Below are 27399 nucleotides of genomic sequence, written 5' to 3'. Positions count from 1 at the left end.
TCAGGGGGAGGGGATGGAGAGGGCTGGGTGACGTGGTTGGTGCTAGTCTGGGAGATTCAGCACGCTTTGGCCGAGGAGGTCTTTCGACTGGTGGAAAAACCTGGCTTGATGTGGCCCCAGGGAAGTGAGCTGGAGGAGGCAGAGACGGCTCTGACGGGAAGCAGAGCGGAGCAGAGCTTTTTTCTTTGAGAATTTTTAACTCTTATTTGAGCCACCCCGAGCCATTTTTAAAGGATCTATCCACCTTACATTCTACACCGACCTGTGTCCCTATTTGTGAAAAGCTCGTCACCAGCCCCCTCTGGCAACAGGCTGCGGGGGTGGGGGGTGGGGAGAGGGGTTGCCGGAGGTAACAGCCTGTAAGGAGGCAAGAGTTGAGGGAGGGGATTGAAGTAGTTTAGTCACAGGGTTTATTTTGTAGTACCAATGTTTTCCTTTTTACTAAAACTTCCCATCCAACATACTCCAGCGTAAGACTTCAAAAAAATTGCCCTCTCCTCCAAATCCATATACCCACCGACAACTGCTCCCATCCCTGCCAGTTCCTAAAGGTACCACGCAGTTGGCTAGGAAAGAAGTGGGGAGAGGGCTCCTCAGAGAGGTGGAAGCCAAGAGAGTGGCGTTTCTAAGGGATTTAACCTTCTACCCTCGGCTACATGACGCCACCCCTCCCTCCAAAGACTGGAACTGCGCCTCCATTTTTGTTTTGGGGCAGAGGCAGGGGCTCCCGGGTAGGAGGGGGTCAAAGGAAACGGTGATTATCACCCGCCAAGGGGAGGGGTGCTCTCCCTTCCTTTCTCTCAGTCTGCACCCCGGCATCTCCTTCCACCTTCTCGGGGTCTCCCCCCCACCCCCGCCCCTTGTTGCTAAGGCCCGGACCGTCATCCCAGCAACAGCCTCAGTCATGTGACCGGCAATGGCGGCGCTGACGAGAGGTAGGTGAGCCCGGCGCCCCCACACCCACCGCGTGCCCCCCAGGCCAGGTCCGCACCCTCACAAGCCCCCCGCTTCCCTCCGCCCCCTCCTCCGCCACTGCCCCCTCCCCGCGCGCGGCGGGAGGAGGGGGCGCCCTCAGGGCTGGGCCCATCATCCTTCCCACACCTCCAGCACTGGCCTCCATTTGGGGGTTCTGAGGGCCGCAGTCGGGTGGACACACACCCTCACCAAGCGGCGGGACTCCGGGGCTTCCACGAGTAGGGATGCGGGAGTCGGTTTCGGGTTGGATGGATCGGGGGGCAGTCTGGGGGAGAAGGGTGGGGGTGCCTCAGTGGACACCTCCCCCCAACCCAGGAGACCCTTGCCCTTTCTCGCCGTCCCTGCCAGCGGCCGCTGTCTGGAGGAACAGGCTGGTCTGGTGTCCGGCCTGGTTTGCCCCAGAGGAATGCTAGACCCAGACTAAACTGTGGCCCCGCCTCCCTGTGCGGTGCCAGCAGGACTTGGAGCTAGGACACCCAGATCCTGGGTTCTCTCTGGTGGGGAGGGGGCATTTCACCGTGCACAGACCATGCGGGTTGAGACTCTAGGTTTTCATCTCAAGGATCCTTTGATGGAGGCACAAACGGACAGCGGCTTCTTTTTGGATCACAAGGAATTGAGGTCACATGAATGGCCCCTCTTCCTAATTGAGCTGCACTTTGTGTTGTGGAAAAGGCCCTAGAGCTGGCTGTGACAAGGCTCAGGGGAAAACCTCAGGTCCCTCTAGCCGAGCTCCTGCTTGATTTGCAGCTGACAACAGCTCTGCGGGCACTGGGTTTAAAGGTGACAATGAGAACTTTGTTATTGCGGGACTGCTAACACTTTGCTAGCATCCCTAACAGACTTCCGGCTCTCAAGGAAAGGCCCCTGTCAATAACAGGGACTTGAACTATTCGAGAACATAAAGAAATGAGAATAGGAGCATAGGAGCTATTTCTGTCAGTGTAATCTGAGGGAGGTGGCATGTACGACCTTCCTGAGGCCCTTTTTTTTTTCCTTCTTCCTGTCTTTATCTACACCTAGGATCTCCCTCTGCACTGGGGGAAAAGAGGAGTTAGCCTGATGAAGTTCCTTGAGCAACTTGGAGAGGATTCTGCAGGGGAGGAGAGGAAATAGAAGAAAATTGTCTTTCTGGGCTGGCTGAGGAAATGCCATCATAACTCTTTGCCTTCCTCGTCCCCAGCCCTGGCCAGCTGATGGTGGAGGTGGAGGGACGTCTGCTACTTTTGTCTCCGTGGTCTTTTCAGGTACCTGTGCCCCCAAAGAACCTCAGCTCTGGGTTCCTCCCATGTTCCAAAAAAGTCCTCATCGCCAGGCTGTCTCAAGGGCTCCTGAGTTGGGGGCCTGTCGGGGTTGGGGAATAGTTTTCTTCCTTCTCTTCTCTTCTCTTCTCTTCTCTTCTCTTCTCTTCTCTCCTCTTTTCTGTTCTTTCTCTTTCTTTTTTTTTTCTTTTTAAAAAAGATTTATTGATTTTATGCATGTGAGTATACTCTCTTCAGACTCACTAAAAGAGGGCATTGGGTCCCATTACAGATGGTTGTGAGCCACCATGTGGTTGCTGGGAATTGAACTCAGGACCTCTGGAAGAGCAGTAGGGGCTTTTTTTTTTTTTTTTTTTTGGTTTTTGGTTTTTGGTTTTTGGTGACGGTTTCTCTGTGTAGCCCTGGCTGCCCTGGAACAACTCACTCTGTAGACCGGGCTGGCCTCGAACTCAGAAATCTGCCTACCTCTGCCTTCCAAGTGCTAGGACTAAAGGCGTGCGCCACCAATGCCCGGCTCAGTCAGTGCTCTTAACCACCAAGCCGTCTCTCCAGCCCCCTCACTTTCTTTTCTTTCCCATCCCACCAGGCCACACGATCTCCAAGTATCAGGGGGAAAAGAGAGTGAGCCTGCATGCCAATTCTAAGCTCTTCCGGATCAAAGTGAGTAAATTGAGGTGGGATGGGGGGCTGGGCGGTGGGATGGTTGCAGGGAGGGGGCGGGGCGCACGGGTGTCTCCTTCCCTTTGGAGAAACCTTTTTTTTTTTCCACCTTAAGGGGAAAGGGTAGATTGTTGTGCTCAGGGGAGAAATGAAAGAAGCAGCAAGGCGGTGCTCTGGTGCTTGGCTTAGATAATGATGAAATATGGAAACTTGTTCCCAGAGAGTGCTGGGGCAGTGGGACAGAAATGGAGATAGAAAACCATTTTTGCAGGCAGTGTTGGGGGTTGGCTTTGAGGAAAACAGAGGTAATAGGGGGTTTGGAAGGAGCCTGAAGTAGGAGGCACTTTTATCTGTCAAATGGGGACGCCCCACTCTGAGTCCCTTTCACCATGGGGGCAGTGTCGTTCGTCCTGTCCAGAATGGCAGCCTGTGGAGGCTCCTGCAAGAACAAAGTCACTGTCTCCAAGCCTGTGTGGGACTTCCTGAGCAAGGAGACCCCAGCCCGGCTGGCCCGGCTTCGGGAGGAGCACCGAGTGTCCATCCTCATAGATGGCGAGACTTCTGACATCTATGTGCTCCAGCTGTCCCCACAGGGTCCTCCCCCAGCCCCTCCCAATGGGCTCTACCTGGCCAGGAAGGCTCTCAAGGGGTTACTAAAAGAGGCAGAGAAAGAGCTGAAGAAAGCTCAAAGGCAGGGGGAGCTCATGGGCTGCCTGGCTTTGGGGGGTGGAGGGGAGCACCCGGAGCTGCACCGCCCAGGCCCACCTCCCCTCCGAGCAGCCCCACTCCTGCCCCCAGGGGCAAGAGGGCTCCCCCCTCCTCCCCCTCCCCTGCCCCCTCCACTCCCTCCTCGTCTCAGAGAAGATGCTGAAGAGCAGGAAACCACCTGCCCCATTTGCCTGGGGGAGATACAGAATGCCAAGACGCTGGAGAAGTGCAGGCACTCCTTTTGTGAGGGCTGCATCACACGGGCCCTGCAGGTGAAAAAGGCCTGCCCCATGTGTGGCCGGTTCTACGGGCAGCTGGTGGGCAACCAGCCCCAGAACGGGCGGATGCTGGTCTCCAAGGATGCCACCCTCCTGCTTCCCAGCTACGAGAAGTACGGCACCATTGTCATCCAATATGTCTTCCCACCTGGCGTCCAGGGGGTAAGAGATCACAGTCCCTACCCATTGGCGTCCTCCAAGTTCACTCTTAACAACGTTAAAAAAAAAAAAAAAAAAAAAAGGAAAGGCAATGTAGAGAGTACATTGTTAGACTAGACATGGTGCACTCTTGTCTCCCAGCATGCCTTAGGACTTGGTGTTCTGGAGCTGTGGGGGAGGGGTTGTTTCCTTGAGGAGACTGTTTTATTGCCACGACCCACAGGCAGGTGTAAAACTGAGGCGTGAGGGCTGGGCTGTAGCTCAGTGGTAGTCTATCATACAGGCATCCCTGAGTTCAGTCCTCGCCCCCAAGAAAGCCAAATCCAACAAGGAAAAAAACCCTGAGCCCAGTTATGAGAGAAAGGGTTGCCCACTAGTACCCTGGAAGGCAGAGCCTGCAGTCAGTGGCCCAGTTGAAGGGAGGCACAGCAGGAAGGGACCTGATCATGCTAACCATTGGGAGTGCTGCTCTGTCGCAGACTATGAGACATTAAGCGCTAAGGGCAGATATCTTCCTGCTGGACAAAGAGTCATGTCCAGCGGCTCACAGGAACAGAGAAACTCTGAAGAAGGGAAAAAATGGAGACAAGAGACAAGAGACAGAGGCAGTAGTATTTTAGGAAGAAGAAGGACAGAAAAAAGATACATTCTTTCTTAGTTGTTCCAGTTGTGCTGTCTTATCTGGAAAGTAATTTCCATCTCGTCTGAAAGCCCATTTGTCCCTGAGGACTTGAAGGATTAACAATAAGGACTGTGTCCAGAGACAGCCTCTTGCTACCCAGGCTCCAAAGCCTGGAAGGCTGTCTGTTAGTCTACTGGCAATGTGTGGACGAAAGGTAGGGCAGACTGACGGACCCATCGCTGGTGTCCAGGCCCTTGAGAAAGCCAGCTGCTCTCTGCTTCCTCTTCCTGTCAGGCTGAACACCCCAACCCAGGAGTTCGGTACCCTGGTACCACACGGGTGGCCTACCTCCCGGACTGCCCCGAGGGCAACAAGGTGCTGACCCTGTTCCGAAAGGCATTTGACCAGCGTCTCACCTTCACTATCGGCACGTCCATGACTACAGGGAGACCCAATGTCATCACTTGGAACGACATCCACCACAAGACCAGCTGCACAGGGGGACCCCAGCTGTGCGACTCTTCCTCATCTCCCTCTCCATGGCTTCTCCCTTTCACCATTTCTAATTTGGGGGAGCCATCCACCCTCTCAGTCTGTTTTCATCCTGGTCCTGATGCGTTCAGCTTAACACCTCCCCTCTCCTCCCCTCAAAAAAGCATATTCTGGCCGGGTTATCTCGGTTTTGGAGGTCCCTCCTCGTGGGAAATGGGAGGGGTCTGAATTTGGCCCCCACTGAGTCACTCAAAATGAGGGTGGGTAAGGACTGTCAAGTCCACACAACTAACTCTGATCCTCATTTCTCTTTGCCCCAGGTTTGGGTATCCGGACCCAACCTACCTGACTAGGGTGCAAGAGGAGCTGAGAGCCAAGGGTATCACAGACGACTGAAGGATGGCTCTTTTGCCAAGGCCCCCCTGCTGTCCTCTGTTAGGATCCAACGGAAGCCTCTGCTCCTCTCTCTCTGCCCCCACACCACCCATGAGGGGTGTGTCTGACTGGGGTGGGAGCTCAGAGGGGAAGGGGACACAGTCCCTTCCCCTGACCCCCACTGGCCAAGTGCTTCAGTGCCCTTCGAGCCACTCCCCTCCTGCAGGAGCTGGTTTCCAAGGCTCCCCTCCCCGCACTCCGTGTATATACTCTCTCTGCCCCTGCTTCTCCAGCGTCCTTGGCTTTTCCTGGTATGTACCGTGCTCCAGTGACTAAGCTGAGAAAGGACCTGGGTAGGAAGGATGGGGTCTCTTGAACTCCAGTCCCTGAATCCTGTCTCACCTTGGACTGATATTAGCTGCCTCCCCCCAGCCAGCTGTGTGTTAAGATAACAGTATTCCTACCTTAACGGGTCCTTTCTCTCCGTGTCTGTCTCTGTCAGCAGTCTGTCTTTCGCTCTTCTCTGCCCCTATAAGGAGCCTCCTCATCTCCCTTTCCTGATCTGGAATTGCTGCCAGATTGTAGCTTTTAATTTAATAAAAATAAAGTGAAATATGCAACTCTATGCCACACCCGTTTTCTGTTCCTTGGACAGGGTAGGGGTGGGGTGTGGAGCAGGACCCGAAGAGGAGATGGGATAATGGGGGATCCCTGCCTGAATGGACCCCTTTCTCTTCCTAGGAGTCACTCTCCTCTGGCAGAACTAATGCTGGGCGCTGCAATAACTCTGCAAAGCCCTAGGCCACACTTGGATTGATGGAATCGGGATTAAGAGGGGTTTGTTTGTCGTTTGTGGAGTAAGGAACAACCCTACCCCTTTTGAGAAGTTTGGCTGCGGTGGGAGCCGGGGCGGAGCCGGGCAGGGGGGCGGATTCGGCAGTAGCAACTCCCCGGACGCACGCAGGCCTCAGAGCCCCCCAGCTTCCGTGGCCCCTCGGCCCTGAAACTTGAAGCAGGGAAGGGGTCCAGCATGAAGCCCCCGGACCGCCCCACCCCTGGCCGCACTGACCGGATACTGGGGGTCATGGGGGGCATGCTGCGCGCATGCGCCGTACCCGGGCAGGAGGGGGTAAGGAGGAGGGGCCGCGGGTGGGGTCGGGGGTCTTCAGAGGACTTTAGAAGAATTGCACTCCACAATTCAGTTTACCCGCAAACAAAAGTTATATGGAGCAGTAGCAAGGATCCATAAATTTAGTTAAGAGGGCCATATGCCAAGTTCTAGTTGACCCTTTCAGAATAATGTGCATTTTGACAGGAGGGAGAAAGGAAGGTGGAGGTCATGGCAGCCTAGGAAAGAGTCCTTACAGTGACTCTGTCTCGGCAGCCCCCGGAGAGAGATCCCTTAGGTCCTGGAAGTACCAAGACAGAGAGTGATTGTACCGAGGAGGATCAGACAGGGGAGCGCGAACGTGAGGTCCTCGCCTGGGCTCCGCAGCCCGGTAAGAAGCTGGGTTTGGGTGGGGCACAGTTTGCCATCCTGCGCAAAGTGGTGAGTTCAGATTAGCACCAAATTAGGCTTGCACCTAATTTGTATAGGACCATTAAATCGCAGACACCACGCTTCTTTTCTAGCCCGATATGTGTCCTCACTTCGGCGGGTCCCAAGCCCCCGAAGGCGGAGTGGAGTGTCCCCGCGCCCCACCCCTGGCCCTGGGCCAACCCAGGCGCCCGGACTTCGCCTTAATTGGTGATTAGTTTTAGCTGGAGTGCTGGGGCCTGGAGGAATGATGAGTCGGGGGAGAGGGCGGCACCTGGGCTGTGTTCCCTACAAAGTGTTCCCCAGACACGCATGCCCAGCTTGGGGCGTGGAGGGGGAGACAGCCAGAACCTCAGAACCTTTCACGCAAACCAAGGCCCAATCCCACGAATCCTTCATCTCAGAGACCAAGGGTCGAGAGAGGCAGACCCCACCTCCAGCCTTCTCGCCCACCCAGCCCAGCGCCCCGCTGTCACAGCTGGGATGCTAGAGGGAACCCAGGCCTGGGAGGAGGGGCGGAGGTCTGGGGACGCGGCCTGTGAGCGTGGAGGTGCCTGGGGGAGGGGGCTGGGGAAAGCGCGGAGGGGCGGAGCTTGGCCGCAGAGGCCCCGCCCCGCGGCAGCACCGCAGCCGGGCCTGTTATTCCGCTCGCCGCTTGGCCCGGACCCGCGCGGCTCCAGTGGCTCCGGGAATCGGCACCCCCGCACCGCCCTGCCCGGGCCTAGAGCCACCCTGAGCCGAAGCCGGAGACAGAGCTGGAGCGGCTGTCGCATCCCGGCCGGGCCACCCCATCACTCCTTCCTCTGGCTGGACATCTGGACCCTGGGCCCCGCACCGCCAGGGTTCCGGAAACCCTCCCCGCCCAACTCCGAGGCCCAGCCCCGCACGGCCTTCCCTCCAGACTCCCCTACCTTGACTTCCGTCTACTCCTGGACCCCCGCCTCCCATCCCTTTCCTCCCCCCGCTCCCCAAGCCTGGACCCCGGAGGGAGGGAGGGGGGTGTGCGCCCTGCGCCCTCCCCGCCCCGCCCCCCGTGATTCCCCCTGCATGGCCGGCCCGGGTGGGAGGTGCGGGGGGCCCCGGGCGCCATGCGGGGGGGTCACAAAGGGGGTCGCTGTGCCTGTCCCCGTGTGATTCGAAAAGTGCTGGCAAAATGTGGCTGCTGCTTCTCCCGGGGGGGACGTGGTGAGTGCGAGGTCTGATGGGGCCAGCATTAAGTTGGGGGGCAGCTTGAGCTAGGGTTTAGGGCATCTACTTACTCTAGCCCTAGGACTTTCGGGCTCGAGCCTGTATGTGTGTTTTCCAGAAAAGTGATTTAACAGAGAATTTCTAAGGTTCTTTCCACTTCTAGATTTCTGCTGATTCAAGTTGAGGAAGGGTCAGAGGACCCATTTCTTTCCTATAGTCAGCTAGCCAGGAGGGAAAATTCTCCTGTCTTAGGCCCAAAACCTTGTATCTTCCCTCAGATCACTAGGCTGAAAGTCTTCCAAAAAGGGAACAGAGGAATGGTGGGCTGGGGATGGGGCGAGGGGGTATCTACCTGCGAGGGCTTTTATAAGAACTTATAAACAGCTCTTCCCAATTGCTGGATAACCCCGCTGAGCTGTCCTCACTGCCCCCCTCCCCCCGTGTTGGGTATGTGCATGCGGTGGAGAGGTGCGCTGTCTAAAAACAATATATATAGTAATTACTGGAGTGGGAGGAGAAGGACCTGGGGGTGGCAGACAGCTGCGTTCTTTTATTCTCACCCCTTCCCCGGGAGAATGGTCTGTACCTATCGGAAGGGGGAGTGTTGTAGGAAAACAGATGGCTACCCCCAGTTTCCAGTGTCTGCCCAGATGGCTGCCCCCACCCCCATATCTGTGCTATGCTCAGGGTATGGGGAACCTCTACACGGAACTGGAGGAGCAGAGGCCCGGGGGCCAGGTGCTTACTGCGCGCTTCCTCCACAGAGCGCCCTTGCAAAGATTTCTATCCTGGCCCACTCAAAGGAGGGTAGCAAATGAAGGGACCCTGGGAGACAGGGTCTGAACATCATGGAGAGGACACCATGGGGGTTCCTTTAGTACCCCAGAGCTGAGCCAGAGTCTGTCCATCAACACCTGTCATTTTCCTCCCGTCAGAATCCTATTCTATTGCTGGCAGTGAGGGGAGTATGTCAGCGTCTGCCGTCTCAGGGCTCGCTGCCCTGTCTGGCCCCAGCTCTGGCCTCAGCTCTCATCCATGCTCTCCGATCCCCCCTGGACCAGTAACTGGCCTAAGGAGATGGCTGGATCATTCCAAACAATGTCTCAGTGTGGAGGCTGAGGCAGAGAGTGGTCAGAGTGGGCCATGTGAGGTGAGCAGGGATTCCTACGGAAGAAGGACGTCCCATGAAGGACGCTGGGAAAGAGGGCGGTTGCGTGTCACTGGACCTGGGGAACCCAACTACTACTGTTCATGACCTCTGTCACTGGATCCCTCTCTGTCTAGAACTGGATGCTGGAGCCAACTCTAACCACAGGACAGGAGCTGCCAGAACTGACATTACTGACTACATTGCTGGAGGGTCCTGGAGACAAGACACAGGTGAAGAAATAGAACTGGGCATGTGACATGCACCTGTTTGGGCCAACCTCAGCTACAGATCAATTCCCAGGCAGTATGAGATCATGTTTCAAAATCAATCAAACAGGAACTAGACGCATGGCTCACTGGGTAAGCACACTTGGCAGTCTTCCAGAGGACCCAACTTCAGTTCCTAGCGCCTAAGTCACATGACTCCCAGCTCCAAAGCAGACAGCGCCCTCTTCTGGTCTCTGTGGGTGCCTGTACACATGGCCCCCATAATGTAAAAATGTTCATTAATAACTATAATAATAATAAAAGCAACATCAACAACTTCAATCCCAGCACTCCAGAGGCAGAGGCAGATGGATATCTGTAAGTTCAAGGCCAGCAGGTTCCAGGACAGCCAGAACTACAGAGAGAGACCCTGTCTTAAAACAGACAAGTCTTTTTTTGTTTGTTTGTTTATTTGTTTGTTTTGTTTGTTTTTTCGAGACAGGGTTTCTCTGTGTAGCCCTGACTGTCCTGGAACTCACTCTGTAGACCAGGCCTGCCTCTGCCTCCCAAGTTCTGGGATTAAAGGTGTGCGCCACCAGCGTCCCGGCTCAGACAAGTCTTAAAAACAATCAAACAAAAAGATCTGAGAAGGTTCTTCTCACTGAAAGGTATTCCTTTGTTTATCCACCTCTTACCTCGCAGCCAGCTGAAGAAGAAACTTTGTCTCAAGCTCCCAAGAATGAGGAAGAGCAGAAGAAGACGGCTCTGGAAAGGAGTATGTAAGTTCACAGGGCACTCCGGTTACTGAAATTCCCCAAGACCCCTCACATTTCACCGCCCTCTGAGGTAGCTGTGGTGATGGTCTTTTAGTGCAGGAAGAACGGGGTAAACTAAGGATATAGCCACACTTTGAAGTGAAGGCACCCTTGTGCTCTCTAGGTTTGTCCTGAGCGAGCTGGTGGAAACAGAAAGAATGTATGTGGACGACTTGGGGCAGATTGTAGAGGTAAATCTCGCTTCTCCCCAGCCATGGCCCACTGACCCTTTTCCTCTGCCTGGGGATATTTTTAAGAGAAGTTGCTCCTCCAGGCCACTTTACAAATCCCCTCTACTTCTGGACTTTGTGCTCACCCTAGGCTGAGCTTATGTACTCATAGTTCCATCTCATCCTTCCCACAGGGTTACATGGCTACCATGGCTACTCGGGGGGTCCCTGAGAGTCTCCGAGGTCGTGACAGGATTGTGTTTGGGAACATTCAGCAGATCTATGAGTGGCACAGAGAGTGAGTGATGGAGCCCTGGAGCCAGGTGCTGGGAAAGGAGGGCACTTCTATCCTAGATTCCAGATTGGAACCGTGGGTGGGTCCGATGTGATTCTAGGAGCCACTGGGGTTCTGTAGGGAGAGTGATTAGGGCATGTAGCTGAATATCAGGGGTGTTTGGAGGTGAATGCTCTCAGGAGTGTTTGAGGTGCTCCTCTCTCACAACTCTTCCAGCTATTTCCTGCAGGAGCTGCAGCAGTGTTTGAAAGATCCTGATTGGTTGGCTCAGCTGTTCATCAAACATGTGAGGCTGGGCCTTAAAGGGGGAAGGGCTTGCGATGAGGCTGGGCTCTGTGGAGGTAGGTTCTCTTTTATCACTATCCACCCTGCTTTCTTCAACGTTATCCCTGCTAGGAGCGCCGACTGCATATGTATGTGGTGTACTGCCAGAATAAACCCAAGTCAGAACATGTGCTATCAGAGTTTGGGGACAGCTACTTTGAGGTTAGTAGCTGAGGTGCCTTGGGGGAAAGAAGGACAGGATCAGTGTGAACAGGCTTTTCAGGCTACATGACTGCCCTGTCCCTGTCCCCAGGAGCTCAGGCAGCAGCTGGGACACCGACTGCAGCTCAATGACCTCCTCATTAAACCAGTGCAACGAATCATGAAATACCAGTTGCTGCTGAAGGTCAGGACCACCCTAGTCCCTGGGGACACTTGCTGGGGACAGGACCATCCTTATCCCTGGTGACAGGACCACCCTGGGGACACAGCCAGGGACAGGACCATCCTAGTCCCTGGGGACATGGCTGGGGGCAGTCATTTCCTCAGTCACCTTTAGGGTCCGAGGGCTCCACAGAGCTTTCTTCTTTATGTTGTAGGATTTTCTAAAGCATTACAGAAGAGCTGGGATGGATACAGAGGAGCTGGAGGTGAGGTCCCCAGGACACTGTATCTGCCTCATCCTCTTCACCTTGTGGGTCCCACAGTCTCCGGGTGGTTCAGGGGTGTCTGGTGTTTAGGGAGAGGCCCCTGGGCTGGGAATATGTGGAGAGGCTCTCTCAAAAGGAGCTTCTCTGTAGTAAGAAATCTGTTTGTCCAACAATGCCTCTCTTCACCTGCATCCCAGCAAGCTGTGGAGGTCATGTGCTTCGTACCCAAGCGATGCAATGATATGATGTCCCTGGGGAGACTTCGGGGATTTGAGGTATGGGGATGGGGCTGGACACAGCAGTGAAATGTCCCTGTGCTCAGGTCTTGGTACTTTGGATCTTTATGAGTAATTACCTTCTTAGGCGCGTTGGGTGAGGGAAGGGAGAGAAGCTGATGATGCGTTTTTTCAAACTCTTGTTGCGCCTTCTCAGAGGCCATGTCCTTCAATTCCAGGGAAAACTGACTGCTCAAGGGAAGCTCTTGGGCCAGGACACATTCTTGGTTACAGAGCCTGAAGCTGGGGGTCTGCTTTCTTCCCGGGGTCGGGAGAGGCGTGTCTTCCTGTTTGAGCAAATCGTCATCTTCAGTGAGGCCCTGGGAGGTGGAGGCCGAGGTGGCGTGCAGCCTGGCTATGTGTACAAGAACAGCATCAAGGTGGGGTGGGGCATATGGAGGGAGCAGACCTGATGGGGCAGGGCATATAGAGGGAGCAGACCCGATGATGGAGGATGCTCTTGGGGGCTAGAGAAAGATCTCGCAGAATCTGAGAGCTGTCTCTGATTGCCAATCCAGGTGAGCTGCCTAGGGCTAGAGGGGAATCTCCAAGGCAGTCCTTGCCGGTTTGCACTGACCTCTAGGGGGCCAGAAGGTGGGATCCAGCGCTATGTTCTGCAGGCTTCAGACCCTGCTGTCAGTCAAGCCTGGATCAAGCAAGTGGCCCAGATCCTGGAAAGCCAGCATGACTTTCTGAACGGTGAAGCTCCCACCCTCCCTCTACAGAGGCTCCCAAAGCTATTTGACCTCCCGAAACCCTTCCCAGCCACCCATTCTCTCCAACCCTTGCGTCTTTGAGTTTGGCTTCTTTTCATTCTACACCCACCCAGAACCCCCTAAAGTTCCAAGCACTTTACATTGGCCAAATTAGGAGAGCTGGAAGTAGGAAGAAGGGAGGCAGGGAAAGCAACCCGTCTCTTCTGTAATGCATCTCTATTCCTTTCCTTGGCCCAGCATTACAGTCACCCATTGAATACCAGAGACGTGAGAGCCAGACCAACAGCCTGGGGCGACCAGGAGGGCCTGGGGTAGGGAGCCCTGGGAGAATGCGGCCTGGTGACCTGGCCCAGGTCAGCATGCACACACCCATAAATGGCTCTCTCCCCTCCCTGCTTCTTCTGCCCAGAGGGGAGCTGCCCAGAGCTCCCTTGCCACTGGATACACAGGTATGAAGAATAGTTTCTTACTAGGGCAGAAAGGGGAGGGCGTTTGTCCCCACCCCACCCCATCTCCTTTTCTCACCACTTCCTTTTGTGCGACTTTCCTAATTTTCATCCTTACTTTCTTCTCTTTCATTCTGGAGCAAGAGGAGGGACCTGACTAGGGTCTTTAACTGGAGCGGAGACTGAGAGAAGACTGGTAGCCTAGGCTGGCCCTCTGACTGGTAGCCTAGACTGGCCCTCTGACTGGTGACCTTGGCTGACCCTCTGACTGGTAGCCTAGGCTGGCCCTCTGACTGGTGACCTTGGCTGACCCTCTGACTGGTAGCCTAGGCTGGCCCTCTGACTGGTAGCCTAGACTGGCCCTCTGACTGACTGGTAGCCTAGGCTGGCCCTCTGACTGGTAGCCTAGACTGGCCCTCTGACTGGTAGCCTAGGCTGACCCTCTGACTGGTAGCCTAGGCTGGCCCTCTGACTGGTGACCTTGGCTGACCCTCTGACTAGTAGCCTAGGCTGGCCCTCTGACTGGTGACCTTGGCTGACCCTCTGACTGGTAGCCTAGGCTGGCCCTCTGACTGGTAGCCTAGACTGGCCCTCTGACTGACTGGTAGCCTAGGCTGGCCCTCTGACTGGTAGCCTAGACTGGCCCTCTGACTGGTAGCCTAGGCTGGCCCTCTGACCGGTAGCCTAGGCTGGCCCTCTGACCGGTAGCCTAGGCTGGCCCTCTGACCGGTAGCCTAGACTGGCCCTCTGACTGACTGGTAGCCTAGGCTGGCCCTCTGACTGGTAACATAGGCTGGCCCTCTGACCGGTAGCCTAGGCTGACCCTTGACCGGTAGCCTAGACTGGCCCTCTGACTGGTAGTCTAGGCTGGGCCTCTGACTGGTAGCCTAGGCTGGCCCTCTGACTGGTAGCCTAGGCTGGCCCTCTGACTGGTAACCTAGGCTGGCCCTCTGACTGGTAGCCTAGGCTGACCCTCTGACTGGTAGCCTAGGCTGACCCTCTGACTTGAATCTGTCTTCAGGTTCTCAGTGATGCTCTCCAGACTCCTCATGACTCTCCAGCCCTTCCCACTGTGAACACTCCTTCCTGTCAGGCCAGGCTTGCCAAGCTGGATGAAGATGAGCTGTAACTCCGAAAGCCTCAGGCATCATTCCTCAATGAATCTGGGGGGGATCCTGGCAATGTGCCAGAATCCAGTCTTCCCGCTGTATGGAGGATGGGAGAGACTGGGAGGGAGATCAATATGGAGGGCAGCACCTAGACCAGAAAGGACTCTTTTCTGCCCAAGGAACACAGGATCCGTCCGCTCCACTCCCTGCATGCACCACGACCCCTCAAATAGAGGATATGTAGGGGTTTGGAGGGAGGGTGAGGGCAGGAACCAGATAGAAATTATTGGCTTGGGTTGTGATTTTGTTTTCGAGTTTTCCTGTGAATAAAAGTTTTGCTATATCGCTGAGGTTGCTGTCTTGGGAGGGAGATGGAGAGGCTGCTAAGGGAATGGGTTGGTAAGGTGGCATAGAAGAGGTCTGCTAGCTACAGTCATTTGAGGAGGGCCCTGTTGATAAGAAGAGTGTAGAGGCTGGATGTGATGATGCACACTTTAATCCCGGCACCTGGGAAGAAGAGGCAGGCAGATTTCTGAGTTGGAAGCTAGCCTGGGGTACAGAGTGAGACCCTCCCTCAAAAACAATAGAATGAGAATGTTAGAAGATAAGAGACCTCTATCTTTGCCCCTCACCTGTAATCAACTGCATCATATCTCAGTCCAGACCTCAGGCTTAAGGGAGACACTAGAGTTAGCTTAATGTATTCACCCCTTTGTTCAGGCCTTCTGGGTTCAAACCCCACCTGAGGGCTCACTGTGCTGTGACCCTACTACTCACCCCATCATCTAAATCTAAAAACACAAAAGCCCCGGTACCTTTCCTCAGAGGCGTCCATGTTCTGCTGAAGAGCGGGAGGGTGGAGCAGCTCTGGAATCATCGAGAGGGGGAAGGGGTGAGGTCTGTGCACACTGAGCATAAAGGGTTCCTTAGACCCAGAGCTAAGGTGGAAAGCTGAAGACGTCTTCGCCCCTCCCAGCCTCTGGAACAGGGACAGCCAAGTGTGCAGAGACCCAGCTAACCGCCTCTGGGTCCCTATGTATCTGTGTGCCCACCGTGTCTGTCAGTCCCCTGGGCTCAGTCACATGTACTGGGGCTTCCTCAGCAGACAATAGACTACTGGGGTGAGGGTGGGGTGGGGAGATGTGGAGCCTCCCTAAGGACCCCAGGTCTCCATGGCTGACAATGAGGGGACGGATCTCTAAGGGGGGGGACAGGACGTGAGGCCCAGATAAGATTTCTGGGGAACAATAGGAGGAATTGAAGAGGCGAGGCCCACCCTCTCTGGACCCCACCCTGGGCTTTGGGGCCAGGGACTGGGGGAACCACAGAGTGATGGGGGTGCCAAAGCATCTTTGAATGGATGATGGCAAACAGAATCCTGGGACTCAGAACCTTTGTGTCTCTTCAGGGACCACCAAGGTACATGAGGTGTCTCTGGACCACACCCTGGGCTTTGGAGTCAGGGACTGGGGGAACCACAGAGTGGTGAGGGTGTGTGTGCCAAAGTATCTTTGAATGGATGACCGCAAACAGCAGAATCCTGGGGCTCAGAACCTTTGTGTCTGTCTCTTCAGGGGTACATGAAGTGGGTGGACAGACCCCTTGTGCCCCTGGGGCAGTCAGGCCCGCCAGTGCCAGTGGTAAGTGGGTAGCCAAGGCAGTGATGGACAGCAGCACTCGTTTAAACACTTCTGAATGCCTACTTTGAGAGTAAAACTGGATGTAAGGAACAGTATTATAGGACTTTTGGGCTCCTAACAAATAAAATAAAAATATCTTTGTTAGTTCAATATTTCCCCTAAACCAGGCCCAGCCACCCATATTAGAGGGTGGAGTGGTTCTCTGTCCCTGTCCACCATGTACTAGCTTATAAAACAGTAAAGCCTTTTATACTTTTCTTGGGGCAAGCATGACACATGAGGAATGGGGTTTGAGTGGGGAATCTCAACTCGCTGTGAATTTTGTGTTCCAGTGGTGGAAGGGATGCAGAGGCTCGGGGAAAGACGTATGACCCAAAGGAACCCGTCTCTGTCTTTGCTCAAAGTGCAAATGAAGGAAAAAACGCCTCCCCACCCCCCCACCCCCGTGAAGTGGTGAGGGTCACTGGATGTGACTGTGGGTCTCTTATTTCTCCTGTGGTTTCTCAACACCATCACAGCAGGCCCCCAGGCTCTCAGGCAGTCAGAGCTAGCTAAGGATGTCTGAGGAAACGCCTAACACGGATTTTTTTTTTCCACCCTAGCCTGACCCAAGGAGGTACTTTAGAGAGTACTACTCCCTACAGGTCCGGATTGGACTCGCTTTATAGAGGCGGGCTCAGGGCTGAAGGGACAGAGGGTACTTAAGACCAGGAGATGCTGCAGGGGGCCAAGGACAAAATGAGTGGGCCACTTGCCTCTGGGGCCTGCTCAGATCCGGAAGAGGCTTCCGACGTTAAATCTCCACTGAGCTCAAGGTTCAGGGAACCTCTCACCCACGCTCGGTTCCAGGAGCTCTTCGGGGGCGCAGAGCAGGAGCCGGAGCTACCAGCCGAGCCCTGCTTACCCTGGCTGCGGAGGAGGCGAGCCGACGCCTGTTCTGGGCCGGGGGCATGGCGCATGCTGTTGGCACGGCTGCCCCCGCTGCGTTGGCTTCCCCAATACCGCTGGCGAGCCTGGCTGCTCGGAGATGCTGTGGCTGGAATCACCGTGGGCGTTGTGCACGTGCCTCAGGGTAAGAGTCTCCAACTCCAGCCTGTTGGAATTCCAAGTTATGGGGTGCTTTCAGGGAAGGGCCCTGGGGAGCTGAGGGTCCAGCAGTGAGATGGTGGACTCGTGCCCCTGCAGGGGGAGGATCAGAGAGGGGGAACTTGAGGTTTAGTTTGGCAGAACTGTGGAACCCCATCATAATTCCCCACCCCCACCGCCCTCATCTGTGCAATCCTGTGAGACACACTGGACTCTGTTCTGCCTCAGAGAACTGGAGAGAGGCACAAAACCTGCCACCAGGGATGTGGGCAAGGATCTGTGACCTTGTCAGCCTCACGACCTCCCACTGAGGTCCATTAACCTCTCAGTTCCTTCGGGTGTTATGATTAATAGTGTCTGGTGCTAGCCCTAGAGTGTAGAGAAAGGCAGTATCTGGAAGCACCCCACCCACCCACCCCTATTCCTTCTACTTTTCCCCCAGGCATGGCTTTTGCCCTCCTGACCTCGGTGCCCCCGGTGTTTGGACTGTATACTTCTTTCTTTCCCGTCCTCATCTACAGTTTGCTGGGCACTGGGAGACACCTGTCCACTGGTGAGTGGCCAGACTGCCCATGACTTCTCTTTGGAATGAAAACAGGCAAGGACTTGAGGCGCTTTTTTTTTTTCACCCTTGAGACAGTGTCTCACGGTATAGAAGCTCCCCACGGAGCAGGTGGTCTCCAGCTCAGATGTGCCTGCCTCCTGCGTGCTGGGATTAAAAGCGGGGTGGGGCGTGGGGTGGGGGTAAACACACCTTGGCAAGACTGCTACTTGAAAGCTTTGGGGCTGTATTCCCCTCTGTCCCCTTCCCTCCCCTACTCGCGGCCTCTCTTGGAATTCCTCAACCCATTTCCACCCACTTTGCACAGAACTCTGCCACTTCCCCAGGCTTGCTAGAGTGGGTACAGAGGCCGCAGTTTCCAAGGACCTCCTTGTCCCCTGTGACATTTGGTTAAAAGGAACAACTTGAAGGGACCCCGACCTAGGAGGGAAAGAGGTGCACAGGCCCACGGTCCAGTGACAGAGTGTGGAGGGGACACTTTTTTGGGTACACTCTTTTCCTCCTTGCCCACCGGTTCCGTGGGTGAGCTCTTTCCCGCACCGGTTCCTGGCTGCTGCACCAGCTCGTGACCCCAAAGGTCTTCTAAGAGAGCGGATGGGACGAGGCTCCAGAACTGTGGGAGTCCTGGCAGCTACTCTGCCCCAGGCCGCACCACAGCTAATCTCTGCATTTGGCCCACGGCTGCAGGAACTTTCGCAGTACTCAGTCTAATGACCGGCTCTGTTGTCGAGAGGGTGGTGCCCGAACCGCTCGCAGGGAACCTCAGTGGAATCGAAAGGGAGCAATTGGAAGCTCGGAGAGTTGGGGCGGCAGCCGCTGTGGCCTTCGGGAGTGGGACGCTGATGGTAAGCGAGGACCCTAGGGGATGGATCCACCGAAAAGGACCAGAACAATTGGGCCAGAGGATGGAGGGAGGGTAAGAATACCCCTGAACTCGGCTTCCGGTCCCGAGTGGCAGTTGTGCGGCGGGGAAGCTGGTGCACTGTGCTAGCTGGTCTGTTGGAGATTTTGCACCCCTCCCCACCCCACCTCCCGCCGCCTTCTCTACAGCTGGGGATGTTCGTGCTGCGGCTTGGTGTTCTGTCCACCTTTTTATCCGAGCCTGTGGTCAAGGCGCTGACCAGCGGGGCCGCGCTGCACGTACTGGTGTCCCAGCTGCCAAGCCTCTTGGGATTGTCTCTCCCACGCCAGATCGGCTGCTTTTCTCTCTTCAAGGTAGGGGTGGGGTGGGAAAAGGGGTATCTAGAAGTCACGGGAAAAGAGCGACTCGGTGGGGACGGAGGATGGGGGCGCGGTTAGGATAGGGAAGCAAGGAAGGAATGTAAGAAACTATGGAGCTGCGTGGGGGCGCTGGGGATGTAGAAGCCTTGATGGCTGCTGGAGAGAGAGTTTTGCCCGGGTCTACTGGGTTGGTAATGAGTCTCTAGGGGGTAGGTTAACGGTGGCACCGGCCCCTGCCTGCAGACGCTGGCTGCCGTGCTCAGCGCCCTGTCCCAGAGCAGTCCTGCAGAACTGACCATCTCTGCGCTCAGCCTGGCGTTGCTAGTGCCGGTCAAGGAACTAAACGTGCGATTCCGGGACCGGCTACCCACTCCGATCCCAGGAGAAGTTGTCATGGTGAGGGAGGATCTAGATCCCTGGCCCCTGCTATCCGGATCCTCCACATCCAGTGGGATCTGGAGGCTGCCGCCCCTTGTGGAATGCTCAGAAGTCACAAGCGAGAGGTCCCGGTGACTCGCACTTTTCCGAGCGTCTTTACAAAGCAGTTGACCCATCCGACACCTTCCCCCACCCCCACCCCCGTCCCCCACCCGCATTGCCCCACTTCCCGAGTTGAGCACCTGCCTCTTTGCTCCTCTCCTTCCTTCCCAGCGCTCGATATCTCTCCTCAGGGGCTCTCTCTGTAATTCCTCTCATTGCCTAGATTACTTACTTCTCTTGTGTAAATGAATGTCACAGCTTTCCACTGGCAACTCGAATGAGCTTAGACCTAGTCCCGCCTCTCCACTTAGAAAGGCTCATGTGGCTCAAGTGTGTCTTTTGTGTCCATCAATCTCAAAGGACCTTCTGTTAGGTCTTTTGTCTCTCTCTCCAGGCAAACACTGCCTCTTCCTCCACTGTAGGTGAGTTAGTATGTGGCCTCCTCAGCTGATACACTCTTGAAACGCCCCCACACCCGCACTGGGATTTTCTTTCATGTTAAACTTCTTCTAAGCCCTGCAGTGGTGGTGCCCGCCTTTAATCCCAGCATTTGGGAGGCAGAGACAGGTGGATTTCTGAGTTCGAGGCCAGCCTGGTCTACAAGAGTGAGTTCCAGGACAGCCAGGGCTACATAGAGAAACCCTGTCTTGAAAAAAAACCAAAACCAAAACCAAAAAAAAACCCAAAACAAAAAACCAAACCTTTCTTCTAGTTTCTGCCAATGGCCCCAGCTCTTCCTAGGCCCGATGTGTTGTTGTCTTCAGGTTCTTCTGGCGACCGTGCTGTGCTTCACCTCTTCCCTGGACACAAGATACAATGTCCAGGTAGTGGGACTACTGCCTGGAGGGTAAGAGGAAGACTTCTCCCAAGATACCCCTCCCTTGCCCTGCCCCTTCCTATTTCCTGTCTGCTCTGCTCCTGTAGCACCCACCCTTCCTATCCTTAGTATGGCTTTCTCCTTCCTTAGATTTCCTCAGCCCCTCCTCCCCACCCTGGATGAGCTGCCCAGGGTACTGGCCGACTCACTGCCCATCTCATTGGTTACTTTTGCTGTGTCCACCTCTCTGGCCTCCATCTATGCAGACAAGTACAGCTACACTATTGACCCCAACCAGGTGTGACTTGATTGTGAATGACATCCCTTTTCAGAGTTAACCCCCTAGCCTCACTCCCCCATGTCTGTGTCTTCCTCATCTTCATCCCCCTGCATCCTTCTAGGAACTCCTGGCCCACGGCGTCTCCAACCTCATTTCCTCTCTCTTCTCTTGCTTTCCTAACTCCGCTACACTGGCTACAACCAGCTTATTAGTGGATGCTGGTGGGAATACACAGGTAGGGGTACTCTTGGGTGAGGAGAAAGGATGGAACATTCAGCAGGGTTGGCAGAAAAGAGTGGGGGGGGGCTCAGCAGTTAAGAGCACTGACTGCTCTTCTAGAGGTCCTGAGTTCAATTCCCAGCAACCACATAGTGGCTCACAACCATCTGGAATGAGGTCTGATGCCCTCTTCTGGCATGTCTGAAGATAGCAACAGTGTACTCATATAAATAAAAATAAATATAAAAATAAAAGCAGTAACAGCTGGATGTCGTATTACATACCCAGGGTTCTGGAACTAGGAAGGCTGACTAAACAGAGGGCTAGCTGGGGCTCAAGGCAGGCTGGGGCACATAGAGACTGTCAAAACGGGACTGTTGTGCTGTGAAGATGGCTTAGTGGTTAAAGCACAAGCATGAGCACAGAGGTTCAATCCTCCAACTGCACGGGGATGGTGACCTGTCTTGATGGCAGGGATGGGGCAAGGGGATTGGCTAGGCTAGCCTGCATCAGTGAGCTCTGGGTTCAACTGAGAGACCCTGCCTCAATGAATAAGGTGGACAGTGATGGAGGAGGAGGCCCAGTGTGGAATTCTAAAAGAACTGAAACACAGGTGTGTTGTCCTGGCACACATTTGTGCTTCTACACACATTCAAAACACACACACACACACACACACACACACACTAAATATAGGAGATAAAAAATTCTGATATTTCCCATAAGGATCTTAAAAACAAAAACAAAAAACAAACCATCCAACCAATAAACCAACAAAAACAACAAAGGAAAGGACTATTACACACCACTCCTACCTTTATATTTTGTTTCCCCTATTTTGTTGGTATCATAAGCAGATGGCTAGCCTGATTCTCAAAACATCAGTACCAAAGGATCTTTGCAGATGAAAGTGGGCTATAAAAATAGGGAGGCTGAACTGTACACATCTGGGAGGGATTGGCAAGTGATAGGCATTTAGCTGGGGAGAGGGGCTAAGTGTGACTGGCAGAACATCAAGAATGGGGTGAGATGGGCATATGTCTGTGTGCAAGGAACCTTGGGAGGAGGGAGACTTCTGAGGAGGAGGGAGAGTTTTGAAGAAGATGAGACAGACTGGCTGGCCAGGGAGAGCAGCTCCCATGCGGGAGAGTCTCCCTCTCTTGTCTGCTTTTTCTTCCCTGCAGCTGGCAGGCCTCTTCTCCTGCGTAGTGGTCCTGGCAGTGTTGCTGTGGCTGGGGCCCTTCTTCTACTACCTGCCCAAGGTAGGGAGGAAAAGAGGCGCCTGCTCAATGTGTGCCTGAGTGGAACTGGCTGGGTTCCAGAACCTTTGTCTTCTCCATCTCAAGGCTGTCCTGGCTTGCATCAATATCTCCAGCATGCGCCAGATGTTCTTCCAGATGCAAGAACTTCCACAGTTATGGCACATCAGCCGTGTGGACTTTGTGAGAAATGGCACTACGCCAGATTGCCATCCCCCAAGCACCCCCTGGTTCTGCCACGGACCAAAGCTGACCACCCTAAATTCTTTAATCCATGCAGCCTCCAACATACAGACCTCATACATACATTGGGGAAAAGGAGAGGGTGGGGTGTGAGTTTACCATGCCTGAGTGTTTGTTTGGAGGTATTTTGGGGTGGCTCTGAAGATGGAACCCAGAACCTCACAAATATTAGGAGAGTTCCCTACCACTGAACTATACCCCCAATCCATACTCCCAACTCCCCCAGTCTGATGTTATATTTGGGGTATATGCTTAATCGAGCTCTTCCAACCACCACGATTCCTTTCATATTTGTTCCTTCTGGGGAATCCACCCATATTCATGTCCCTCAGGCTGTGTGGATGGTCACGTGGGTGGCTGTCGTGACCCTGAATGTGGACCTCGGCCTGGCTGTGGGTGTGGTCGTGTCTATGATGGCAGTGGTCTGCCGAACTCAGAGGTGAGCACAGAGATGGGCACTATTGAAATGAGGGAAGGGGATAGATACCCTGGGTGACTATTGCCAGGCCAGGCCAGGCCAGGCTGAGGCGACTCTGACTCCAGCTTCTCCCCTAGGGTGCAGTGCCTGGCGCTTGGATTGGCTGAGGGGACAGAGCTCTACAGGCCAGTCAGAGAGAGCCAGAAGGTGGGTGGGCTGTAGCCTAAGAAGGTAGGAGTGATCAGACAGGCCATTTCTGACAGTCTTACCCCTTAGCTCCTCCAGGTTCCAGGTCTGTGTATCCTGAGCTATCCAGCACCCCTCTACTTTGCAACCCGTGGGCAGTTCCATCGCATCTTGGAGTGGCATCTGGGGCTTGGAGAAAGAACCACGGTGAGGATTTTAGTCGAGGAGGAGCGTGGACCCTCTGAGGTTGGGAGGCTGGTGGGTTCTGCGGACTAAACCTGTGGTCTTACTGTCTTTCTCTGCTTACAGCCAGGTAGCGTGCCTGACAAACATGAAGTGGGCTGACAGAGAGGGAGATTGGTCATGAGGCACGGAGTCGGCTGGCGCATCTGTTTCCTCCTACCTTAGGTGCTGAGCCTGTCAGAGTGGCGATCCTAGACTTCAGTGGTATCACTTTTGCAGATGCTGCAGGGGCCAGGGAAGTGGTCCAGGTGAGGGAGTGGTCAAGTTCAGGAGAAGCTCCCAGTTATCCCTCTCAAACCCTCGATTTGGATTTAACCCCTCTGTTTGATTCCTGTAGCTCACCAGGCGGTGCCAGGATGATGGGATCTACCTTCTCCTGGCTCAGTGTAATGGTTCGTAGAGTGCAGAATAGAGGGTTCGGAGGTGGGGGCCTGACTGGACACTTGTAGGGTGGATTTAGAGGCCCCAGCACCTGATACTTTTCCCACGCAGCCTTGGTGCTCGAGACCTTGACTCGGGCGGGACTCTGGGATAGCATGACTTCAGAACAACTCTTCGTGAGCGTCCAAGATGCAGCTGCGCATGCGCTGGAGAGACTGGTAAGCGGGAGGAGCATCATGAGTGGGAATGTCCAGGAGGTGCTGGACTAGGGTACAAAATAGATGAGGACCAGGGAAGAGGGATTCGGAGAAGGGACTGAGGAAGATCAAGGGGGAAGTAGGGAGAAGCTGCCTAGTAGTTTGGAGGGCAGGGGCAGGCACATCTGTAATCTCCCAGCACATTGGAGGCAGAGGCAGGAGGATTTTTGTGAGTCTGAGGCCAGCCTGTGGTCTAGGACAGTCAGAGCTACATAGAGAGACCCTACCTCAAAAACCAAACTAACCATTCCATCCATCCATCAATCAAACAAACAAACAAAAAACCTAGCCAAGTTCAAGAGTCTCGGGCACCCTTTATCAAGGGTGGAGAACTGAACTAAGGGGTGAAATGCTCCCAGAGCACGGGTGGGTCCCAGGGAATGTGGCACTAATACTCCTGGACTGTCCAACTGTCCACTTCTCTTCTCCAGAAACCTACTGGCCCAAAGATTTGCACGGTGTGGGTCTGACCTCGGTCACTTAGAGTGTGAGGAAGGCCACGGTCCTTGAGCTCCTCCCTAATGCAACCAATAAGATGAAGCTGAGAGTACCCGAAGCCCGTGGAGTGGGTCTAGGCATCTCCACGTGGATATCTCCAATCTCCCCAAGCCCCGCTACACCCAAAGTACCACAGAGACACAAGTAAAAATGGCTTTCACCGTGTGTTCACCACCGTGTGTTCACCACCGTGTGTTCACCAGCCCCACAGAACTACAGTCACAGTGCTTTCTGTGGGGGTATGTTGGAGCGGGTACACACGGCGCTGGATCCAGAGCTGGGGTGCACGTCCCTGGGGTTGCAAATTGGGAGTTTCCCTGCTCACTTCAGGAGGTGAAAGTGTTTCCATTTGAGGGTCTTAGAGTCCTTCTGGGCTCTTTGGCACTTGGAAAGTGAACCTCCCCATTTCCTGCCCCATAGGAATGGGGTTGGGGGAGGACTTGGCACTGGCTGTAGGGGAGGATATGGCTCCATCAGGCCTCTGGTCACTCACAGAAAGGAAGGGTGTCACCAGGACAAGCCCCTGTTAAGAATCAGATTGGTGGAAAGAGTCGGGAAGCCAGGATGTTCATCAGTGGGGTGCTCAGTGAGGATTGGGGCGGCAGTTGCTGGAAATTCCTGGTAGGAACAAGGAGGCAGGCCCAGCCTGACAGTGTGAAGACCCAAACCAGACGTCACTCGGCGGTTATGCACTGTAGCCGGTGTTTGAAGAAGAGTAGGCGATGTTTGGCCACCTGACTTTGGTCCAGTGATCCCGGGTACCGGTAACGGGCATAAGTTTCGGCCCCTGTGTCCTTTGATGTCCACGGCAGCTTCACCTTCGATGCATGATCCACAACAACATTAGAGCAGGAGCCAACACGAAGGGAACCAAGTCCATCCAGGAAGAATTCTGGGGTGAGGGTGGGGAGAGCAACGGTTAAAGCTCCTGAGGGGATAAGAAGGCCAAATCCTACGCTGAACTGAAATACAGGACTCGGAGGGCAGCTAAGCAGAAACTGTTGCTAACGACACTTTAGCTTCCTTCTTTCTGATTTACTCTTGTGTGGAGTTCATTTCAATAGATACCAGTTCACTCCCTCCAAGTAGGGTCTGAACCTGGGGGAGCAGCTGGAAGCAAGGTAACCTCTGCAGTGGAAGGCAAGTTCATGGCTGACCAGCACCTGCGCCGTGTGAGGTGCAAGTGGGACGTCGGGCAGAAGAAAGTGGAGGTTTCAGGTGCAGACCTCGGTCAGCCTCGCTAAACTGTTCTAGTGACCCGCACTCTGCGCGGTGGGAGGGTTCAGGTGGTCGCGTTGCGCCCGCCCAGAGCTGCGCCTGGTCCTTCCCATTCCTACGACCTGCCAGGAGGGGGCGCCACTCACCCAGATGTGCCACCCGGTTGAGGCGTGGGTCAAAGCCCACCTCGCGCACTTTGTCTGTGCGCGCCAGGAAAAAGTTGACCACGCCGTCGGTGACCACGCAGCTTGGGAAGCCAACGAGCTCGTGGTGGAAACCCTGCTTTTGTCGGAGGCAGTCCCCAAGGCCTGGGGCGCCCGGCTCCACACTCAGCAGCTGCCGGTAGGTGGTAGCGTAGCCCGAGATCTCCCGCACTGCGCCCCCGACCTGCGGGGAACGAGAGGATGCTCCAGCTAAGACCAGGTCCCCCCGAGAGTAGGCCGCTTCCTCGCCGCGCCCCTACCCCACCCCCGCCCTGTCGCACCACACAGGGCCCACACTATTCCCCGGGCTCGCTTCACCCTTGGACGTTCTGCTCTCCCGTCTCCCACTCCACATCCGGCTCTCCTCCCCTACCAGGTCCAGGGGCGTCTTCTCTAGCACGTCCACAAGCTTCTCCAGTCGCGTGCGCGCTGTGAAGACAAAGTCGTCGTCCACCCATAGCACGTATTTGGTGGTTACTTGGGACACCGCCAGGTTCCGACCTGCGAACCAACCCTAGGAGAGTTGTATATGGTTGGGGAGTCTGTAGGAACAGGAAAACCCTGACATCTTTTCCCCTCTCCCCTGACTCAAAACAGCTTGGGTCCCGCTCTAGACTTCTGAAAGCTTTCCGATGACTGGAAACTAGGCTTAAAAAACCCCGGTGGGTCCCAACTCTTTTCCTAGACATTTTGAGCCCTTTGGGGAAGGGTCTTGTATTTCATTGCTTCGTGCTCCCATCCATTGTATTGCTATAGGTATTAAGCACCATTTCAAGAATGCGGAACGAATAAGCTAGGCAGGATTCCTGATCCAGGAGGTCTTGTGACGGGCACGCGTTAGTTTGAAGCAGGTGGTCCTTAATAGTACCCTGGAAGCTGCAGACCGAGGCACGCCCCCTTCCCAGAGTCCTCTGGCGCCCCCGCTCCGCTTTGCGGGCAGCGCACCTTGCCGAAGGGCATGAAATAGTGCTCCACGTGTGGGTCGCTAATGCGCTCTGGTTTGTCGCTGTCGTCAGCGATGATTATGGTGACCGTAGGGTAAAAGCGTCGGATGCTGGCAATGAGGGTCCGTAACCGATCATAACGAAGAAAGGTCTTGGTGGCAATGGTAACCAGAGCACTGATGTTGTACTGGCCTGAAAGCAAGATGCAGGGGCCAGTGTGAGGGCGGGGGAGAGGGGGAGGGAAGAGTGGAAAAGAGAAACTGGAAAGCAGCCCTGCCCCCACCCCCAGGGTCAGCCTCCCTCTTTCCCTAATCCCAGGAACCTCAGCCTCACCTCCTCGGGGAAGGGGTGCTGGTAGGTACAGCCTGGGGTTGGGGGGATGTCTTATGTGGATGGTGAAGGCAACTTCATGTCCCTTGGTGGAGAACCGGACTGGGAAGAAAGGATGTGGAATTAGGCCCTTGAGGCTAGCAGAGCATCCGACTTTCAGCGGGCCAATGTTTTAAACTCCTAATCTGTGTTCTGACTTTCCAGACCTTGGTGGGCAAGAACATACCGTTCTGACTTCTGTGAAACTTGCATGTTGTTTTGTGGTGTTGGAATTGAATTTTGAGCCTAACACTTGCTGGGCAAGCATTCTTCTGCCTAGCTGGGACCACCCAGCTGTACTCCCAGCACGATGGTTCCTGAGGATGACCTTAAACTTCTTGAACCTCCTGCCTCTGCCTATTGAATGCGATTACAGGTGTTATTATCTACAGACGTCTCCTAAGGAGACATCATGCAGGGGTCCCAGCAACTGTGCCATGCTGGGAACTGACCCCTTCCTTGGTCTTGTGCATGCTAGGCATAGAATAGCTGAGCTACAGCTCCTGCCCAGAAACCTAACAGC

General features: G+C 54.8%; 4 protein-coding genes across 14 annotated transcripts in view; 3 read left to right on the top strand and 1 right to left on the bottom strand.

Moving 5' to 3' along the window:
* The first annotated feature begins 298 nt into the window (after positions 1 to 298).
* Positions 299 to 6157, top strand: Dtx3 (deltex E3 ubiquitin ligase 3). Of its 8 annotated transcripts, none has more exons than XM_031349379.1 (6): positions 299 to 551; positions 805 to 935; positions 1999 to 2222; positions 2824 to 2897; positions 3316 to 4045; positions 4959 to 6157. In XM_031349379.1, exons 4-6 carry the CDS (start codon positions 2869 to 2871, stop codon positions 5382 to 5384), a joined length of 1185 nt encoding a protein of 394 aa, XP_031205239.1. In that variant the 5' UTR covers positions 299 to 551; positions 805 to 935; positions 1999 to 2222; positions 2824 to 2868; the 3' UTR covers positions 5385 to 6157. The 8 variants fall into 8 exon arrangements, with proteins under 8 accessions (XP_031205239.1, XP_031205242.1, XP_031205241.1 ...); XM_031349386.1 differs by lacking the exon at positions 299 to 551 and having other exon boundaries at positions 576 to 935; positions 4959 to 5176; positions 5477 to 6157; XM_031349387.1 differs by lacking the exon at positions 299 to 551 and having other exon boundaries at positions 577 to 935; positions 3297 to 4045; positions 4959 to 5176; positions 5477 to 6157.
* A 303-nt stretch (positions 6158 to 6460) lies between these two features.
* Arhgef25 (Rho guanine nucleotide exchange factor 25) lies at positions 6461 to 14697 on the top strand. Of its 2 annotated transcripts, XM_031349218.1 has the most exons (16): positions 6461 to 6660; positions 6916 to 7030; positions 9192 to 9406; positions 9541 to 9636; positions 10315 to 10391; positions 10552 to 10618; positions 10792 to 10895; positions 11109 to 11178; positions 11289 to 11378; positions 11470 to 11562; positions 11756 to 11806; positions 12004 to 12081; positions 12261 to 12461; positions 12600 to 12780; positions 13035 to 13246; positions 14265 to 14697. In XM_031349218.1, exons 1-16 carry the CDS (start codon positions 6562 to 6564, stop codon positions 14370 to 14372), a joined length of 1857 nt encoding a protein of 618 aa, XP_031205078.1. In that variant the 5' UTR covers positions 6461 to 6561; the 3' UTR covers positions 14373 to 14697. The 2 variants fall into 2 exon arrangements, with proteins under 2 accessions (XP_031205078.1, XP_031205079.1); XM_031349219.1 differs by lacking the exons at positions 6461 to 6660; positions 6916 to 7030 and adding an exon at positions 7250 to 8253.
* Positions 14698 to 16598: 1901 nt separating this feature from the next.
* Slc26a10 (solute carrier family 26 member 10) lies at positions 16599 to 24311 on the top strand. The gene is made up of 18 exons (XM_031349224.1): positions 16599 to 17064; positions 17521 to 17631; positions 18328 to 18485; positions 18691 to 18855; positions 19105 to 19257; positions 20106 to 20188; positions 20309 to 20456; positions 20560 to 20673; positions 21842 to 21919; positions 22004 to 22099; positions 22492 to 22598; positions 22715 to 22784; positions 22854 to 22970; positions 23073 to 23076; positions 23172 to 23254; positions 23344 to 23398; positions 23499 to 23605; positions 24076 to 24311. Exons 1-18 carry the CDS (start codon positions 16707 to 16709, stop codon positions 24112 to 24114), a joined length of 2046 nt encoding a protein of 681 aa, XP_031205084.1. The 5' UTR covers positions 16599 to 16706; the 3' UTR covers positions 24115 to 24311.
* B4galnt1 (beta-1,4-N-acetyl-galactosaminyltransferase 1) overlaps positions 23939 to 27399 on the bottom strand; it is an 8239-nt gene continuing 4778 nt past the window's right edge. For all 3 annotated transcript variants that reach the window (XM_031349221.1, XM_031349222.1, XM_031349220.1), the window contains 5 exons: positions 26841 to 26939; positions 26509 to 26699; positions 25937 to 26077; positions 25507 to 25747; positions 23939 to 25034 (listed from right to left, as the gene is read on the bottom strand). In XM_031349221.1, the coding sequence (XP_031205081.1) occupies positions 24817 to 25034; positions 25507 to 25747; positions 25937 to 26077; positions 26509 to 26699; positions 26841 to 26939 (890 nt within the window). In that variant the 3' untranslated portion in view covers positions 23939 to 24816. The remainder of the gene's footprint in view (positions 25035 to 25506; positions 25748 to 25936; positions 26078 to 26508; positions 26700 to 26840; positions 26940 to 27399) is intronic.

Source organism: Mastomys coucha, unplaced genomic scaffold (genome assembly GCF_008632895.1).
Source record: "Mastomys coucha isolate ucsf_1 unplaced genomic scaffold, UCSF_Mcou_1 pScaffold4, whole genome shotgun sequence".
Classification (NCBI taxonomy): Eukaryota; Metazoa; Chordata; class Mammalia; order Rodentia; family Muridae; genus Mastomys; species Mastomys coucha.
The sequence above is the reverse complement of the archived record's forward strand: the minus strand, read 5'-3'. Positions and strand labels throughout refer to the sequence as shown.

What these genes read in the sequence shown, in the direction of transcription:
- Dtx3 (XM_031349382.1), top strand. Translation starts at nt 2,869, where the DNA reads ATGCCAATTCTAAGCTCTTCCGGATCAAA. An exon ending in CTAAGCTCTTCCGGATCAAA is followed by an intron (nt 2,898 to 3,315) that starts GTGAGTAAATTG and finishes CGTCCTGTCCAG; the next exon opens with AATGGCAGCCTGTGGAGGCT. An exon ending in TCCCACCTGGCGTCCAGGGG is followed by an intron (nt 4,046 to 4,958) that starts GTAAGAGATCAC and finishes TCTTCCTGTCAG; the next exon opens with GCTGAACACCCCAACCCAGG.
- Arhgef25 (XM_031349218.1), top strand. Translation starts at nt 6,562, where the DNA reads ATGAAGCCCCCGGACCGCCCCACCCCTGGCCGCACTGACCGGATACTG. An exon ending in ACGGCTCTGGAAAGGAGTAT is followed by an intron (nt 10,392 to 10,551) that starts GTAAGTTCACAG and finishes TGTGCTCTCTAG; the next exon opens with GTTTGTCCTGAGCGAGCTGG. An exon ending in CCTTGCCACTGGATACACAG is followed by an intron (nt 13,247 to 14,264) that starts GTATGAAGAATA and finishes ATCTGTCTTCAG; the next exon opens with GTTCTCAGTGATGCTCTCCA.
- Slc26a10 (XM_031349224.1), top strand. Translation starts at nt 16,707, where the DNA reads ATGCTGCAGGGGGCCAAGGACAAAATGAGTGGGCCACTTGCCTCTGGG. An exon ending in TGGGAGACACCTGTCCACTG is followed by an intron (nt 17,632 to 18,327) that starts GTGAGTGGCCAG and finishes CCACGGCTGCAG; the next exon opens with GAACTTTCGCAGTACTCAGT. An exon ending in GTGGTCTGCCGAACTCAGAG is followed by an intron (nt 22,599 to 22,714) that starts GTGAGCACAGAG and finishes CTTCTCCCCTAG; the next exon opens with GGTGCAGTGCCTGGCGCTTG.